The sequence below is a fragment of the Bubalus bubalis genome, chromosome 8, assembly GCF_019923935.1.
Source record: "Bubalus bubalis isolate 160015118507 breed Murrah chromosome 8, NDDB_SH_1, whole genome shotgun sequence".
Taxonomy (NCBI): domain Eukaryota; kingdom Metazoa; phylum Chordata; class Mammalia; order Artiodactyla; family Bovidae; genus Bubalus; species Bubalus bubalis.
Genome location: NC_059164.1, coordinates 48,153,916 through 48,173,590, shown reverse-complemented (window position 1 = coordinate 48,173,590; position 19,675 = coordinate 48,153,916). Strand labels below are relative to the sequence as shown.

At 39.2% G+C, this 19,675-nt stretch overlaps 1 protein-coding gene across 2 annotated transcripts in view; it reads left to right on the top strand.

Moving 5' to 3' along the window:
• COG5 (component of oligomeric golgi complex 5) overlaps nucleotides 1-19,675 on the top strand; it is a 285,394-nt gene that overhangs the window by 422 nt on the left and 265,297 nt on the right. For both annotated transcript variants that reach the window (XM_044946598.2, XR_006552749.2), the window contains exons 2-5: nucleotides 7,283-7,422; nucleotides 10,323-10,380; nucleotides 16,410-16,464; nucleotides 16,564-16,633. In XM_044946598.2, the coding sequence (XP_044802533.2) occupies nucleotides 7,283-7,422; nucleotides 10,323-10,380; nucleotides 16,410-16,464; nucleotides 16,564-16,633 (323 nt within the window). The remainder of the gene's footprint in view (nucleotides 1-7,282; nucleotides 7,423-10,322; nucleotides 10,381-16,409; nucleotides 16,465-16,563; nucleotides 16,634-19,675) is intronic.

The window sequence follows — 19,675 nt, the reverse complement described above, 5'->3', positions numbered from 1 at the left end:
GTTTCCGCACCTGGTGACCTACTGCTGCCGCAGTTCTTGACCAAAGGCTGAAGCGTTTAATGCCCTGAAAAGTGTAAGAACTAGGACACATGACAAGCGCTGAATGAAGGGGGTCTCTTTTTATGTAGATTTGGAAACATCCGCCCCTTTGACAAATTCTTGGACTGCACAGGTGGCCCCCGTTGACAAGCTCGCTTGTTTGTGGTTTATTCACAACCATACATGGGGGAGGGTTCGGAGCCTTCATTCAAGCTGGGATTAACCATATGTATTGAATATAGCAGTCAAGTTTATTTATAGTTTTGGACAAATTGCTAGAAATAAGAAAAGTTAGACATACTACATTTGAGAAGCGCACACAACTGTATTAGTGACGTTCAGTTCAGTTCAGTCGCTCAGTCGTGTCCGACTCTTTGCAACCCCGTGAATCGCAGCATGCCAGGCCTCCCTGTCCATCACCATCTCCCGGAATTCACTCAGACTCACGTCCATCGAGTCAGTGATGCCATCCAGCCATCTCATCCTCTCTCGTCCCCTTCTCCTCCTGCCCCCAATCCCTCCCAGCATCAGAGTCTTTTCCAGTGAGTCAACTCTTCGCATGAGGTGGCCAAAGTACTGGAGTTTCAGCTTCAGCATCATTCCTTCCAAAGAACACCCAGGGCTGATCTCCTTTAGAATGGACTGGTTGGATCTCCTTGCAGTCCAAGGGGCTCTCAAGAGTCTTCTCCAACACCATAGTTAAAAGCATCAATTCTTTGGTGCTCAGCTTTCTTCACAGTCCAACTCTCACATCCATACATGACCACAGGAAAACCCATAGCCTTGACTAGACGGACCTTTGTTGGCAAAGTAATGTCTCGGCTTTTGAATATGCTATCTAGGTTGGTCATAACTTTCCTTCCAAGGAGTAAGCGTCTTTTAATTTCATGGCTGCAGTCACCATCTGCAGTGATTTTGGAGCCCAAAAAAATAAAGTCTGACACTGTTTCCACCGTTTCCCTGTCCATGTCCCATGAAGTGATGGGACCAGAAGCCATAATCTTTGTTTTCTGAATGTTGAGCTTTAGCCAACTTTTTCACTCTCCTCTTTCACTTTCATCAAGAGGCTTTTGACTTCCTCTTCACTTTCTGCCATAAGGGTGGTGTCATCTGCATATCTGAGGTTATTGATATTTCTCCGGGCAATCTTGATTCCAGCTTGTGCTTCTTCCAGCCCAGCGTTTCTCATGATGTACTCTGCTTATAAGTTAAATAAGCAGGGTGACAGTACACAGCCTTGACGTACTTCTTTTCGTGACGTTAATGTACTCCAAATCTATTTTCTTTCAGAATAAAGTTCAAATTTCTAAAGACCCTTCTCATCTGCTCTTAATTTCCTTCCCAAATCGACATCACGTTCTACCTTGTATAAAAATAATTTGTGTGCTTAGCCTTTACTGCATTGTAAAATTCCTTTTTATATTCTGCAGAGTTACCTATGGTAGGTGCAGAGTGTTTTTAAAAACTGAACATCACACTGAGAAGCATATGTACACATTTGTAGAACAAAACAGGTTTTAAATGAATGAAATAAAGTTCTAAATTGCTGTTTGTTTTCTGTGTTGTATGCTTTATTATTGCCCTTAGTTTCTTGCCTGCTGATTATAATTTACATACTTTTGCCAAGATTTACTAATGATGTCATTTTCTGAACTAGATCTGTTCTGTAGGATCTCTGGCTAATGCATCTTTATATCTTAATTTAAATTCATTTTTACGAAGTCTTGACTCCTGTTACACATACAATTTCCACTCTTAAGTAGCTTACGATTTTGGTAGGGGAAATAGTCCTGTAAAATTATAAAGTTAGACACTGTAATATAGCATTATAATGGTAGCAGTAGAATTATATATGAAGTAAAACATGCATACAAAAGTGGATGATAACTGTTGGTGGCTAGGGAATGTCAAAAAAGACTAGTTGGAGTTGGTTTTGAAGTATAAATAGAACTTATCCAGGTGAAGTGCATGAAGGTAGTACATGCCACACATGGGTATTGATTTCAGTAGGTTTCACTCCAGGAGCTGTAATCAGTTTTTGGAGGGTACATAAGCCTCAGTGCTGCTTTCTGTATTTTCCTATTTGGTTCTCTTTCTCATCTTCAACAGTAATTATTTAAATCTTTTTTACTTTTTTCAAGCCACTCCCTTTGAGCTCAACAAATGGTTTTCAGGTTCCCTGAAAGAATCTGATATGAACTTCCTCGATTTCTTGCCATTAAATCTGTGAACTAGCCTGAACCTGTTGCCATCCTTTCTTCTTTTACATGATATTTTTAATTACAAAAGAAGTGTACTGCTTCCTAAAGACAGTCGCTCCTCTTGGTGTTCTGGATTTTCTTCCTGCCTCCTCCAGGACCAGTTACTCTCATTCTGTGCCATTGAGATTGCTTTGCTTCGGGGACAAATCAAATGGACACTGTTTTGGTCCTTATCTTACTTGATCTTATGAAAGGTTTTGACTTTTGAAGTACTTTTCCTCATGTGGCTTGTGAGTTGCATGGTTTTTGTTTGTTTTGTTTTTAAATTTCCTTATTCTTTAAGTGTTCTTTTTCAGTTTTCTTTAGATATTGTTGTCTTCATTGTGTCCCAGTTCAGTGATTCACTCCACTCTTGCCCCACAACATTCCTAAGGAAGTAAATATTCCCATCAATAACAGTGATTCACTGTGTCAGGGATCTGCCAGTGATGGAGATTAGGATTGATAGGGTTGGTGAGAAGATGCATAGTTTGAAATTTTGTGACATGTTTCTGATGTGATGGCTGTAAGAATGAGAAAACTATAAAAGAGAAGCATTAGGGATATTCTCTCCTCTAATTTCAAAACCAGTGATTAGTATCCAGCCTTCACTATGTTTGATCTTTGTAACATATTTGACACTGCTACTGCTAAGTCACTTAAGTCGTGTCCGACTCTGTGTGACCCCATAGATGGCAGCCCACCAGGCGCCCCCATCCCTGGGATTCTCCAGGCAAGAACACTGGAGTGGGTTGCCATTTCCTTCTCCAATGCATGAAAGTGAAAAGTGAAAGTGAAAGTGAAGTCGCTCAGTCGTGTCCGATCCTCAGCGACCCCCTGGACTGCAGCCTTCCAGGCTCCTCTGTCCATGGGATTTTCCAGGCAAGAGTCCTGGAGTGGGGTGCCATTGCCTTCTCCGATATTTGACACTACTGGCCATTTACTTTCTTTAAACTGTCCATTTTGGTTTTTGCCATTCTGTCCTGTTTTTCTTTCTCTCTGAACATTTAATTTCTTTGCTTTCATTTTTTATCTTTACCCCCAAATTTTGGTGTTTCCCTGCTTCTGAATTGTCCCCATTTTTTTGTGCATTCTAAAGTGGCTTCCTAAATCATCTGGTCTTTTTTTCATTGTTTGACTATTAATATCTTTGTACACAAATATACACATATATGGTCCTTACCTCTCTTCTGAGCTATAGAACCACTGTCTACTGGATATTTCTATCTTGATAGTGAACAAGCACTACTAATTCTACATATAAAAAATCTGCATGTGGTACACATTGCTATATTTAAAATGGGTAACCAACAAGGACTTATTGTATAGCATATGGAACTCTACTCAATGTTATGTGGTAGCCTGGATGGCAAGGGGGTTTGGGGGAGACTGGATGCATATATATGTGTGGCTGAGTCCCTTTGCTATTCACCTGAAACTCACAACATTGTTAATTGGCTGTACCGCAATACAAAATAAAAGGTTATTAAAAAGGCCCGTGTATGAACAGATAGTATAGATTCTGCACATGAAAAAGTGAAATCAATTTTTTTCACCCCTCTGCTCTAACCCTTTGCTCTAGTAGTCTCTGTTATCCTTACTTGTATGTGGTAAGTTAGGTGTGTGTTTGTTCTCCTATAGGTTATGAGTTCTGTGGAGGCAGGGGTACATTCATGTTCATGTTTATACAAAGATTACATGTTTGTTAGTCAAGAAACATGGAAATCATCTTTTAATTCTTGGTCTACCTAATCACCCATTTCCAGCTTGTGTCTTAAGTCCTGTACATTGTAGTGTCTGAATATTTGTCACTTCCTTGACATTCTTACTGCCACTATGTTTGGTCTCCATCCTGTCACTTGGGCTGTTAACATAGCACTGTACTCAATCCTGTGGCTCTATTCAGTGAGTATGCTGGTAAAGCAGCTTTCTGGGAAAAGAGCAAAATCCCCGCTTTTGTATTACATGTGAATTTTCATGGTATAAATACCCTTAGCATGGTCAGTTTGAAGATAGCTACATGAGATGTCAGCTGGCTCACACAATTCCTGAAAGTTTAACAGTTGGCTCTGAGGAGTCAGTCTGAGCCAGCCCCAGTACACCACTCCGTGGCTAATCCCTTTTGTGTCATCCTCCATCCTGCTGCCAGAAACTGTTCTACAACACAAGGCTCACAGCACTCTTTCTTGGCTGTAAAACCTTAAATGGGGTATAGTCTGAACATTTTGCTTGTTTTACCAGCCTCTTTTCAAACTGCACCCCAGCCTTCCTTTGGAACCTCAAATCCTGCCATCCTTTACCCTTTCTGTCAATATCCATTGTGATCTAGACATACTGAAGTCAGTATTATCCTTATTCCTCAGAATATACCATTGTATTTGCTGCCTCTAAACCTTCGCTTTTGGAATAACCTCCACTTGTCTGCCTGGCGGGATCCTTGATTCTGAGAATTGCTTGGCAGACTGTAAGGAAATGGGGTTCTCAGGATTAAGGCCAAAGTAGCAGTTTCCTTCTTTCACTCCACTTCGAGAGTAGTCAAGAATGAATCTCTGCTTTTAGCAGAATGATACTTGTGACTGATGTATAGATTAATTCATTCAGCCAGTATTGAACACCTGCTGTGTGTCAGGCATTGTTCAGGCTCTTGTGGGTGTGGTAGTACAGAAAGCAAAGACTTTGCCCTTGAGCATATGTTATAGTGAATGTAGACAATTGAAGTTTTTGTAAAAGTACATTATAGCTTGTTTTATAATCTCTTGTCAAGGCAGTCTTACCTCTATCTACCATATGGCTAGGAGATAATCCTTTTTACCTACATTGACTTCACTTCTTTATATCTATTTTTAATTCATAATTCCATTTTCCTTTCACATATTTGTGGATTTCTATACAGAAAGTTATCTTACCAGCTATATTTACTCCTGTTTTCTTTCTCGTAAGGGCCTACATTCAACATGGTTTCTGCTTCCTTTTACTCATTTCACTCATAAATCCAAAATTTCAATAATACCTGTAAGTTTGTATGTGCCTAGTTCTTTTAAAATTTCATATTCACTTTATTGTAACAGTATTTGTGCATTGATCTGGAGATACTGGAGACCATAATTTTCAGATCCAGTCAATTTTCTAATTGTTGTTGACCTTGTTTTCTTGTGTTAAAAACTGTTGCTAGTATTTTTTTTTTTTCAATCTTTTCTCAGTATTTTCTTTTAACTTACTGATAAAACTAGCTTTTTTGTTGTTTGCTAATCGTGTCCAACTCTCTGTGACCCCGTGGGCTGCAGTATGCCAGGCTTCCCTGTCTTTCACTGTTTCACAGTTTGCTCAAACTCATGTCCTTTGAGTCAGTGGTACTCTCCAATTATATCCTCTGCTGCCCTCTTCTCCTCCTGCCCTCAATCTTTCCTAGTATCAGGGTCTTTTCCAATGAATTGGCTCTTTCCATCAGGTGGTCAAAGTATTGGAGCTTTAGCATCAAGCCTTCTAATGAATAGTCAGGGTTGATTTCCTTTAGGATTGACTGATTTGATCTCCTTGCTGTCCAAGGGATTCTCAAGAGTCTTTTCCAGCATCACAATTTGAAGGCATCGATTCTTTGGTGCTCCTAAAAACTAGCTGTTAGGAGTATGCATAGTGGTCCAGAGGTGGGCTCTGGAGCTAGACTGCCTTGGGTTCAAACAATGAGATGGTCAAAGTTTCATGCCTTATCTCTGCCTGTCTCTTCACCCGTAAAATGGGGAGAATGATATTTCCAACAGGGTTGTGTGCATATAGAGTAAATTAGTATGAGTTCCAACAAGTCTGTGTGCATATTGAATGAGTTAGTATGTATAAAGTGCCTAGGTCAGTACGTGATGTGTAGGAATATTCTTAGTAAATATTGCCACTCTTCTGCTGTTGCCACCACGTATTCCTTCTTCTTCACAACAGAAAGCCTTTTCGTTAGTTTTTGGTGTACAGAAAGATCTCAAAATATGTTAACTGTGGTTATAATTGTTCTGTCATTTAATTTCTGTGGTTTTGTTGTTTTTCAGTCGTTAAGTTGTGTCTCACTCTTTGTGACTTCGTGAACTGCAGCACACCAAATTTCCTGGTCCTTAACTGTCTCCCAGAGTTTGCTCAAACTCATGTTCATTGAGTCGGTGATGCCATCCAACATCTCATCCTCTGTCATCCTCTTCTCCTCCTGTCCTCAGTCTTTCCTAGTATCAGGGTCTTTTCCAATGAATGGACTCTTCCCATCAGGTGGCCAAAGTATTGGAGCTTCAGCATCAGTCCTTCCAATGAATATTCAGGGTTGATTTCCTTTACGATTGACTGGTTTGATCTCTTTGCTGTCCAAGGGACTCTCAAGAGTTTTCTCCAGCATCACAGATTGCAAGTATCAATTCTTTGGCACACAGCCTTCTTTATGGTCTAACTCTTATTTTTGTACATGACTACAGGAAAAACCATAGCTTTGGCTGTGTGGACCTTTGTCAGCGAAGTTATGTCTCTGCTTTTTAATACATTGTATAGGTTTGTCATAGCTTTTCTTCCAAGGAGCAAGCATCTTTTAATTTCATGGCTGCAGTCACCATCTGCAGTGATTTTGGAGCCCAAGAAAATAAAATCTGCCACTGTTTCCATTTTTTCCCCATCCATTTGCCATGAAGTGATGGGACCAGATGCAATGATTGTCGGTTGAATGTTGGGTTTTTAAGCCAACTTTTTCACTCTCTTCTTTCATTCTTATCTAGAAGCTCTTTAGTTCCTCTTCACTTTCTACCATTAGAGTGGTATCATCTGTATATCGGAGGTTGTTGATATTTCTCCCAGTAGTCTTGATTCCAACTTGTGATTCATCCAGCCCTGCATTTTCCATGGTGCACTCTGCATATGTTAAGCAAGCAGGGTGACAGTATACAACCTTGATGAATTCCTTTCCCAATTTTAGACCAGTCTGTTGTTCCATCTGTGGTTTGGTGCAATGTGATTAATAATTTTTCTTATATTTTCCCTAGAGTGTTATAGTGATTTTTTAAATGAAGACTTTGATGTAAAGACTTATACTTCTCAATCTATTCATCAAGCTGTAATTGCTGAACAACTAGCAAAACTTGCCCAAGGAATCAGTCAGTTGGATAAAGAACTACACTTACAGGTAATTCCAATCTTCTGGAGCATATAATTTATCCCAGAGTAATTATAAATCATTTTATAATCCTTTTATTATTTAATCTAAATGCATATTTATATAAACAAATGTATATTTTCCCAAGTATATATGTATTTTTACATTTTTGGCTGCACCACACAGCATGTGGGATCTTGGTTCCCCAACCATGGATTGAACTCAGGTGCCCCACCTTGGAAACATGGAGTCTTAACCCCTGGACCACCAGGAAAGTCCCTCCAGATGCATTTTTTAAAAGTTTACTGGAAGCTACTTTTTGTCAGTTGAAAAATGGATATCCCATCTCTCCAAAACCTTTTATTCATACTTTGTTTTCATCATCTCATCTGATATGGAGGGAATATAGGTTGGCAAAAAATAGGATGTCTTAAGTCTTTCCTGGTGGCTCAGACGGTAAAGAATCCACCTGCAATGCAGGAGACTCAGGTTCGATCCCTGGGTCAGGAAGATCCCCTGGAGAAGGAAATGCAGCCCATTCCAGTGTTTTTGCCTGGAGAATTCAATGGATAGAGGAGCCTGACTCTCAGTTCTTGGGGTTGCAAAGAGTCAGACACAGCTGAGTGACTAACATTTGATAAAGATAATAGAAAATGGAATTTTGGAAGCAGAATAGTATGAATAAGGAAAACTTCCCATCAGGAGTTCATACTTCATGAACACAAAATGTAACATTTGATGAAATTGCAGATAGTTGATAAATTTGTGGTGGATAAGACACAAAAGGGGAATTATGAGATAGGTCCAAGTCTCAGTTGTGCTGTTACCTTTCATATTATATAATACCTTTGAGTCTTGCCTTTTTTTTTTTCTGAGTAGGCACTTAAACATTTAAATTAATGAACAGTTGCATGAATAAATGAACATTTACCAGGAAACCTAGATCTGGTATAAAATGAGACATGTTCCCTTAAACTTTTTTGTGTCTTGCTTTATCAATTAAAACAGCTACTTGTTTAGGACTGGGATGACATCTAAGGTCGATTTAACTGTAAAATTCTGATTATATAGTTAGAGATCAGTTATTTATTGGGAAACATTTATAGTCAGTTTTAATAGTCTGGTTTGCTGTAGTCTGTGGGAATAGAAAAATGAACATATTCCCTGGCTCTCTAAGCATTCACAGACCAGTGGCAGACACAGACAGAAATAATGACAGGCAAGTGATGCCTGTTATAAACAGAGTAGTACACATTGTTTATGGGGGCAGGGGAAAACGCTTTTAATTCTGCTGTGTTTCTTGGGGTAGCTTTTTGCAGAAGCCACCTGAAATTCTTTCTGCCTTTTTGTGGTTGGCATTTTCCTTATCCTTTGCATGTAGTAACTTCTCTGAAGGAATCAGTAAAAACTATTTAAAATCTCCCAGAGAGGGCAAGTTATACTTAACAGTAGTTTTGGGTGTGGGATTGAGAAAAATCTCAGTCCTGGTATGAGATCTGAACCTGCTATAATTATTTTTCTGCAGAAGCAAAATTGGGATAATGCTGACTGAACTCATAAATAAAATATAATCAAAATAACTTAAAATATCAGTGAAATGATTTAAATTACAAAAGACGTACGGAGATATGTATCAGTCAGGACTTTAGTACAGGAAACAGAAACCACTCTAGGTATTTAAAGCAGGAAAATACTTAATACAGAGGATTGGATGGACAGCTAATAGGGTGGAAGGATCTACCGTGGATGCAGCCCAGAGGCCTGCAAGCACCTGCTGTTAACTCCCATGTCCCTGCTGAAGTTCAGCTTCTGGGTGCTTGAACTCTGGTAACTGAACTCTGGAATGATGAATAGGGCTATCTTGGCTAGCTGTCTCTAAAGCCTCAGGTCTCAGGATCTGGCTTACTAGCTGAAACAGTAATGGGAAAATAGCTTTCCTCTTCTGTCTTCTAAATCTCTTGGAAATCCATCCAGTTGATTGCAGGGGAGACTATAACAGTGTAGTTTTAGGTTTTTCAAACTTTCCGCAGCATCACAAGGGACAAAGAAAGAGAATTAGAAGAAAATCATTGTGTTAGGATGGATGCATTAATCACCATGTCAGTGGACTGGGGAAAATTGAGAAGTCTTCCGGATGAGACATAGGAGACCAAAAGTAACAGTTATGTGATAGAGGAAATTGCTAGAATGACAGTGACATCTGGCATTGGACAGAGTGGAGGATTTAGGGTTCCAGTGAATGAATCTTCGCTCATGAGGAGCTTCAGTTTACAGATTAGACATGAAACTTCTTATTCATTGTAATAAAGGATTCCTGGATTATTCTAAAGATTTGCTTGATTTCTTGATGTTTCTAGGATTCTCTTGCATGTAGCCTTTAATTCCTAACCTTTTTTTTTTTTTTGATATAACATTTCACACTGCCCTAATATTCTTAAAAATATCAGTCTTCCATAGGAAAGAGGATTTGCTGTGACATGGGGAAGCTGGAAACAGAGAGATGTTCAGGGAGGTGCTGATTCTGCTTTATCTTTGCAAATTAGAATGTGGTTGTGATGATGCTGATTAAGTTCGAGAGCTAAAAGAACCTGCTGTTTGAAAACACTCTTTAAAAGGAAAACATGTATTAATTAGTGTGGTGAGAATTCGCAGGTTTTTGTTGTTCAGTTTTGGCACATCTTCCTTCTGCACATCCTACTAGGAAAACATGGGGCTAATGAAAAGACTTCTTTGGCACCATGTCGAGCTTTAAGCATGTTTATGTTCCTGCCAATCAGACATCTCAAACACAGCTTTCTTACTTGTATTTTTTTCTTTTGTATTAGCATTTTCCCCCTTTCCATATAGAGAGAGACCTTCAGTTCTACATTGTGGTTACAAATTAAAATACCTAATATTTGTAATGCTGATTATTCATTCTTGATTTTCAGGTCGTTGCAAGACATGAAGATTTATTGGCACAAGCAACTGGAATTGAGTCTTTGGAAGGTATGTTTCCATTAACTGTTATACTTTATATAGAGCTTGCCTAGGGCTTGGTAACTTTTCTTGTGAAGGATTGGAAAGTAAATAATTTAAGACTTTGCAGGCCATATTAGCTCTGTTACAACTATTAAATTCTGCTGTTACAGAGTGAAACCAACTGAGTAATATGTAAATGAATGTGTGTGGCTGTGTTCCAACAAAACTTCAGTAAAACTTTGCGGTTTTACTAGCATGTGTGTCTGACTTTTTGTGACCCTGTGGACTGTAGTGTGTAAGGCTGCTCTGTCCATAGGATTCTCCAGGCAGGAATACCAGAGTGGGTTGCCATGCCCTCCTCCAGGGGATCTTCCTGACCCAGCGATTGAACCTGTCTCTTACGTCTCCTGCATTGGCAAGCAGGTTCTCTGACCTTTGAGCTAAATTCTCTGGATTTAAATCATTGCTTAGCTTCCTACTAGATGTGTGAGTTTAGACAAGTTACTTTCTGTGCCTGTTTTATCCATAAAGGAGTGTTAATATGTACTAATATGGTGCTAATTTGATTAAACAAAATGCTTAGAACAATTCCTAGTGCATATTTAGTGCTTTTATAACTGAGTTAATGAAAACAAACAGAGAATTCCAGTGGTTAGAGGTTAGGACTCCGCAGTTTCACTGCTGAGGGTGCAGGTTCAATCCCTGGTCAGGGAACTAAGATTCAGCAAGTCACATTGTGGGGCTGAAACCACTGTCCCCCGCCACGCCCCGCAAACCCCAAACAAAGTCAGCTCCACCAAAGTAATGGAAATAGGCTTCAATTCTTTCATTATGTTTGACTTCTTTGAAATGCTTTTCAAAACTGAAAGTATAGTAGAATAATGCATTGGATTTTTATTGTGAATTCTTCTATTTTTGTTTGACTACTTTTATGAATTTTTCATTCTGTTAAACTGTATCTCATAAATATGAAATGCTAATACTGTGTTTTCCATCACCACTTGTGTTGTGATTACATTATTAATCACTGCACATCAAAAGAAAGCTAAATGATTTTTCCCTTTGTTGGTTGAATTCTTGAGGAAGAAGGATATTGCCTTTTGTGAGGCAATATTCTTTAATGCTTCCCCAGTATTTCTTACACATACTCAAAGGTATTATTCTCAGCATGTACACTGTTTCTAATGCATCCTGATGAAGAACATAGTATTTTAAAAATAATAGTTTGTCTGTTACTTGAATATTTAGGATAGATACTAGACTATGGGAAAATTAAGAGGCTCTAGGTACTGACTTACTGTTGGAAGTTAATTTTTTTAATCTCATAGTATTTTATAAGTTTCTGGAAGCAAGAAACAGTACCTTGTTTTTAATGGTAATTTTTGTAAACAAATGATAAATGATTTTTTTCCTTTATAAAACCTATAGGGATGTCATGGTAGTATGTTGATTTTGAGTTTAAATATGTATAGATAAATCATCACAACAAAAATACTTCTTACTGTGGTTTTTGTATATATGCTTAGTTCTTTTTATTTTTTTTAACTGGCTGCATCATGCAGCTTGTGCGATCTTAGTTCCCCAACCAGAGATTGAACCCTGGGCTATGGCAGTGAAAGTGCTGAATTCTAATTGTCACGGTCTGTGCATGGATTGGAAGATAATTTTCAGACATGAGGTAGAATGAGAGAATAGAGTTTATTACAGCGGGAGACACTTAGAACAGCAGGCCAGCTCAAGGGTAAGCCGATGGCTTTTGTGTGCTAGTAGCCAATTTTATAGCCTCAAGACCAAGTTCTTGCTGGGTGGCATTAGGTGATTGTTTAGGGTGCTATAGGGAGGTTCTCAAAGAGTTGGACGTGACTGAGCACAGCACAGGGTGGGTATTTTTTTTTAATCTAATATGGGGTCAGGGAACTGGAGCTGGCTGGTTTAGATGGGTGGAGGCTCATGGCAACAATTGCTGTGGGGCTTGGTCAGTTCCGGAGATGACCTTGGTACAAGGCTCCACATTTGTGACCTTGGTCAAAGGCTTTATATCAGTGACTTTGGTATAGAGCTCTGCATTAACCACTGGACCGCCAGGTAATTCCCTATATGTGTTAAGTTCCGTAGTGTGCTGATTTTCCCCTGAATGCTTTTCAGTGATTACAACATTTAAAATATGCTATTTGACTGAGTTAGAATGATTATCCATTGGATGAGAGTATACAGTACAAAGGTTGACTTCTGTAAATTCCTATGGTAATCTAAAAGTATTCTCCAGATTATTTGAACATAAGAAGTCAAGGTATGAATCAGTATTTTAACATGATGTGTATTTCTAAGCATATTAAAAATTTTAAGATTTGTGTTATGTATTTGAAAATGAGTAGTTTCCCAGCTTTTTACTTCATCTGCTTTTTCTCCTATATATTTAAAATTTTGTGCTATATAATTCATTTGGAGGTGTATTCATTTAGCCTATTTTATTAAAATTTATATTTTTGTAGAAACTAACAATGTGGTTGAGCAACTACACTCCAATACAATTAATTAAAAAAGAAAACATTCGGTAAAATCTACTGTGCTTTATCTCTTAAAATGAAATAAAACTTACTCTCTCTGTCCTGTTCATTTATCCATTTAAATTTTAATTGAGAATTTGCTAGATTCCAGGCACTTGTAACATTATAAAAAATCCCTGTTTTTATGAAGGTATGTTTAATTGTGCATGTGTGTGTGCCTGTAAGTCGCTTAGTTGTGTCCAACTCTTGTGACCCCTTGGACTGTAGCCCGCCAGGCTTCTCTGTCCATGGGATTTTCCCAGCAAGAATGCTGGAGCAGGTTGCCATTTTCTCCTCCATGGGATCTTTTGAACCCAGGGATTGAACCCACATCTCCTGCATTAGCAGGAGAATTCTTTACAACTGAGCCACCCAGGAATCTCAATTAAGCCTATTTAATTAAAAAGATATTGCTTAATTTATTTGCTCACTCATTAATTGAGAAATTGTTAGATACCAGGCACCTGTGAACAAAAGCCACAGTCACTGTTCATGTGATATTTATGTTCTAGGTAGGAAATTAGACCAAAAAAATATGTTAGTAGGAAACTTCAGGTATTTGTAAGTTCTAAAAGAAAATAAATGATGAGATAGAAGGGGAGTCCCTTACTAGCTAGGATGAGCAGGGGATATCTCTGAGAAGATGACATTTGAGCTGAGATCTGAGTGATGAGAAAGAGCTACCACATGACTCTCTGGGGAGAAGAGTATGGTAAGCTGAGGGACCAATAAATGGAATTAGTTGGCATGTTTGAAGGGAAGAAAGAAAAGTCTAGTATGATTAAGAGTTTAGTGAATTAAGAAAAGAATTGTAGATGAGGTTCTTGGAAAGGAGTTTTGATTTTCATTCTAAATGCAGTGGTAAGCCATTGGAGGATTTTAATTCGAGATATTATGTGATTAATGCTCTAAAATGTTTTCTCTGGTGGTTCTATAGGAAGGCAAGAGTAGGATCTGGGGTTCTCATTTAAAATTAGAGTAATAGAAGTTGATGGTGCCTTGAATTAGAGTGGTGGATGTAAAGAGAGAGAAGTGGATGGTATAAGATGGGAATAGAGTAGATAGGATTTGTTGATGGGAAATTAAAGGTCTGAGGGAAAAAAACTCACCAAGAGTGATTCCTGAAATTTTAGTCTGAAAAATTGGATAGTTGATGGTGTAAGTAACTGAGATGAGTTAGACTGGAGAGGATCATGACTTTGGGGCAGATCTTATCTTGGGTGTCTTAAACTTGTCATAAAAAAGTTCTGAACTAAAGGCTTGTGTGTGTGTATGTGTGTGTATAGTTAGGCAGATATAAAGAAAATATGGATACAGGTGCATATGTGTATATCTCAAATCAGTATTTTATTGAATAGATCGAGATTTCATTCAGACCCCGTGTTTTAAATACTAAGAGAGACTCTGGATGGAGAAGTGAAGAAACTGAGGATCATCTCTGGGAGTACTCCAGCATGTAGAGATCTAATGGAGAAGGAGTAGGAGCAACTATTGTGATCGGAAGGAACCCAGGGGGTGTAATAATTTGGAAGGCTAGAGTAAAACATGTTTTAGGGAGGGAGTGGTTCAACGTGAAATGAATTTTTGAGAGTTTGAACAGGATCAAGACAGAACTGATAATAGAAATTGGCACCTTGGAGATTTCTGGTGACCTTGACAAGGTCTGTTTTAGTGGAATATGTGTGAAAGCTCTCACGAGTAGGTTGTGGAGAGAAAAACATGTAAGGAAGTGATGATAACAAGGAAGACCAGTGCATTCTTGGAGATTTCAGGTCAGTGAACCATAAAGCCAGCAGAAAAGCATAATCTCTGGGTCCAGAAAGGATTTTATTGAACTGAGCCAAATTAAAACATATTTGTGGCAGGCTTTGGTCCATGGGGTCGCTGAGTCGGACACGACTGAGCGACTTCACTTTCACTTTTCACTTTCGTGCATTGGAGAAGGAAATGGCAACCCACTCCGGTGTTCTTGCCTGGAGAATCCTGGGGACGGGGGAGCCTGGTGGGCTGCCTTCTGTGGGGTCGCACAGAATCGGACACGACTGAAGTGACTTAGCAGCAGCAGCAGGAATGTTAATTAACCTTAAAATTACCTCATCTAATATGTGACAACATTCTATACTTGAATTTATTTATAGAATGCTGTGTTTTAAAACTACAGCAATGTCAGTTGACTATAGAAACTGAGTTTTAAAGAATGGAGTTCAAAATAATTAGATCTGTAATACTAGAAAACCCATTTTTAGGCATATGAATAGTCAAATTTAAGATGTCTTCCTGAAAATAGTTCTACAATTTTATAAATGGTTCTTCATCGTGTTATGTAAATAGAGAGTAAAGGCAATAATATACTTGCTCTCCATATATATTATTTATCTATCACTGGTGGTTAGAGAGAATATACCAGGAGCAGAGTACGTCACCCAAATTGTTCAGGGCCTTGGAGATCAAGCTGTGGACTTCAGTTTTAACCTAGGAATGAAGGGGAGACTGTGGATAGATTTTAGCAAATAAGTGTTAAGATATAATTTATACTTCTAAAGATCATGCAGGCTTTTGTGTGTGTGTGTGATTATAGTACAGTGCATGTTAATAACGGGTTTCCCTGGTAGCTCAGCTTGTAAAGAATCTGCCTGCAATGCAGGAGACCACCATTCGATTCCTAGGTCAGGAAGAGCTCCTGGAGAAGGGATAGGCTACCCAATCCAGTATTCTTGGGCTTCCCTGGTGGCTCAGCTGGTAAAGAATCTGCCTGCAATGCGGAAGACCTGGCTTCGATCCCTGGATTGGGAAGATCCACTGGTCAGAAGGAAACGGATATCCACTCCAGTATCCTTGCCTGGAGGATCCCCACAAACAGAGGAGCCTGGCAGGCTACAGTCCATTGGGTCACAAAGAGTTTGACGTGACTGAGCGACTTTCATTTTCACTTTTCACACATTAACATGGATTTTACCCCTTTAATCATATTAATGCTAATTCAGTGCCATTAATAAGCATCACTATCCAGTTCCAGATTTTTTTCATCACTCCAAATGGAAACCTTGTAACCATTAAGCAATCACTCCCCCTTCCTTGTGGTGGCTAGTGGGAAGGAACCTGTCTGCCAATGCAGGAGACACAGAGACTTGGGTTCCATCACTGGGTTGGGAAAATCCCTTGGAGGAGGGCATGGCAACCCACTCCAGTATTCTTGCCTGGAGAAATCCCATGTTCAGAAGAGCCCTGTGGACTACAGTCCATAGGATTGTAAAGAGCTGGACACGACTGAAGTGACTTAGCACGTGTACACCCTATTCCTTGTAAGACTTCGTTAGTGAAGTAAAATTTGGAGTAGAGGAAGACTAGTTAGAGGTTTTTGAATAGTCTAGGTAAAAGATACAGTTTGATTATGATCATAGCAGAAAAAAATAGAAACATTTTTCAGTTTTTTCCTTTTAACTTAACTTTTTACCCAACTTGAAACCCTTGTAAATTTCTAAAGTAATGTAAGCTGTTATGTTTTCCTAGGTGTCCTTCAGATGATGCAGACAAGAATTGGGGCTTTACAGGGAGCCGTTGATAGGTACTGTTGTTCATTTTGTAAATAAGTGAAATGGAAAGATTTTTATCCATTGATATTTTGAAGATGATTTTATCTCTCCTCTTTTTGTTTTTCCTTTAGGATGAAAGCAAAAATTATTGAGCCATACAATAAAATAGTAGCCCGTACTGCTCAACTAGCAAGACTTCAGGTAGGTCCTCATTTGTCATTTCTTTGTAATTTTAGTTCATTTTGTCTTTATAACGGTATAGATTTCAAGAGAATGAATTCTGAGGAAGTAAGAGAATATGAGAGAAAAAGAAAATATTCAAATGCTTTAAAAGAAGATGTTCAGTTTAAAAAGTAAAAATCAAAACTACTATTCAAGTGAATTATTTTCACTCTTATTACTATCAGTTCAGTTCAGTTCAGTCGCTCAGTCGTGTCCGACTCTTTGCAACCCCGTGAATCGCAGCACGCCAGGCCTCCCTGTCCATCACCAATTCCCGGAGTTCACTCAGACTAACGTCCATTGAGTCGGTGATGCCATCCAGCCATCTCATCCTCTCTCGTCCCCTTCTCCTCCTGCCCCCAATCCCTCCCAGCATCAGAGTCTTTTCCAGTGAGTCAACTCTTTGCATGAGGTGGCCAAAGTACTGGAGTTTCAGCTTTAGCATCATTCCCTCCAAAGAAATCCCAGGGCTGATCTCCTTCAGAATGGACTGGTTGGATCTCCTTGCAGTCCAAGGGACTCTCAAGAGTCTTCTCCAACTCCACAGTTCAAAGGCATCAATTCTTCGGCGCTCAGCCTTCTTCACAGTCCAACTCTCACATCCATACATGACCACAGGAAAAACCATAGCCTTGACTAGACGGACCTTTGTTGGCAAAGTAATGTCTCTGCTTTTGAATATGCTGTCTAGGTTGGTCATAACTTTTCTTCCAAGGAGTAAGCGTCTTTTAATTCCATGGCTGCAGTCACCATCTGCAGTGATTTTGGAGCCCCCAAAAATAAAGTCTGACACTATTTCCCCATCTATTTCCCATGAAGTGATGGGACCGGATGCCATGATCTTCGTTTTCTGAATGTTGAGGCTTTAAGCCAACTTTTTCACTCTCCTCTTTCACTTTCATCAAGAGGCTTTTTAGTTCCTCTTCACTTTCTGCCATAAGGGTGGTGTCATCTTGCATATCTGAGGTTATTGATATTTCTCCCGGCAATCTTGATTCCAGCTTGTGTTTCTTCCAGTCCAGCGTTTCTCATGATGTACTCTGCATAGAAGTTAAATAAGCAGGGTGATAATATACAGCCTTGATGTACTTCTTTTCCTATTTGGAACCAGTCTGTTGTTCCATGTCCAGTTCTAACTGTTGCTTCCTGACCTGCATACAGATTTCTCAAGAGGCAGGTCAGGTGGTCTGGTATTCCCATCTCTTTCAGAATTTTCCACAGTTTATTGTGGTCCACACAGTCAAAGGCTTTGGCATAGTCAGTAAAGCAGAAATAGATGCTTTTCTGAAACTCTTTTCCTTTTTCCATGATCCAATAGATATTGGCAATTTGATTTCGGGTTCTTCTGCCTTTTCTAAAACCAGCTTGAACATCAGGAAGTTCATGGTTCACGTATTGCTGAAGCTTGGCTTGGAGAATTTTGAGCATTACTTTACTAGTGTGTGAGATGAGTGCAATTGTGTGGTAGTTTGAGCATTCTTTGGCATTGCCTTTCTTTGGGTTTGGAATGAAAACTGACCTTTTCCAGTCCTGTGGCCACTGCTGAGTTTTCCAAATTTGCTGGCATATTGAGTGCAGCACTTTCACAGCATCATCTTTCAGGATTTGAAATAGCTGAACTGGAATTCCATCATCTCCACTAGCTTTGTTCGTAGTGATGCTTTCTAAGGCCCTCTTGACTTCACATTCCAGGATGTCTGGCTCTAGGTGAGTGATCACACCATCGTGATTATCTGAGTTGTGAAGATCTTTTTTGTACAGTTCTTATTACTATAGTGTATAATAATTTTACTAACTTTTTAGAATTCAAAATTATTTCTCTTGATAGAGAACAAAAAGAAACCTAACTTTTATCCTTACAGTTTTCTGTGGTCAAATGTAAATAACCTAGTCATATAATTTCTATAATAGATGGTTGCTGTTCAGTCACTAAGTCCTGTTGATTCTTTTAAATCCATGAACTGCAGCACGCCAGGCTTCCCTGTTCTTCACTACCTCCTGGAGTTTGCTCAAAAATTCACATCCATCAAATCAGTGATGCCACCCAACCATCTCATCCTCAGTCTTCCCTTCTTTGCTTGCCCTCAGTCTTTCCCAGCATCCAGGTCTTTTCCAATGAGTTGGCTCTTTGCATCATGTGGCCAAAGTCTTGGAGCTTCAGCTTCAGCATTAGTCCTTCCAATGAAAATTCAGGGTAGATTTTCCCTAGGATTGACTGGTGTGATCTCCTTGGAGTCCAAGGGACTCTCAGGTCTTCTCCAGTACCACAATTTGAAAGCATCAATTCTTCAGCACTCAGCCTTCTTTATGGTCCAACTTTCACATCCATACGACTATTGGGAAAACCATAGCTTTGGCTATACAGATCTTTCTTGGCAAAGTGACGTCTCTGCTTTCTAAAACACTGTATAGGTTTGTCATGCTTCTCTTTCAGGGGGAGCAATAGTTGTATGGATGTGAAAGTTGGATCATAAAGAAGGCTGAGTGCTGAAGAATTGATGTGTCAGTACTTTCCTTTTTGTGACCAAATAATAATCCATTGTAAGGATATGGCACATTTCTGTTTGTCCATTTATTTTACTTACCTATCAGTTGATATTTCAGAGAAGGCGATGGCACTCCAGTACTCTTGCCTGGAAAATCCCATGGATGGGGGAGCCTGGTAGGCTGCAGTCCATGGGGTCAAGAAGAGTCGGACACGACTGAAGTGGCTTAGCAGCAGCAGCAGCAGCAGCAGTTGATATTTGGGGTGTTTCCTCTTATTGACTATTATGAGTAAGAATTCTTAGGAACATTTGTGTATAAGTTTTTGTATGTACAGTTTTTTTAATTGGGTGTGTATCTGAGATATGCTAGGTCATATGCTAACTCTATGTTTAATATTTTGATGTATCAAATCATATATATATACCTAAACAGCATTATGTGTGCTCAGTTGCTCAGTTATGTCTGACTGTTTGCAGCCCTATGGTCTGTAACCTGCAAGGCTTGTCTGTCCATGGAATTTTCCAGGCAAGAGTA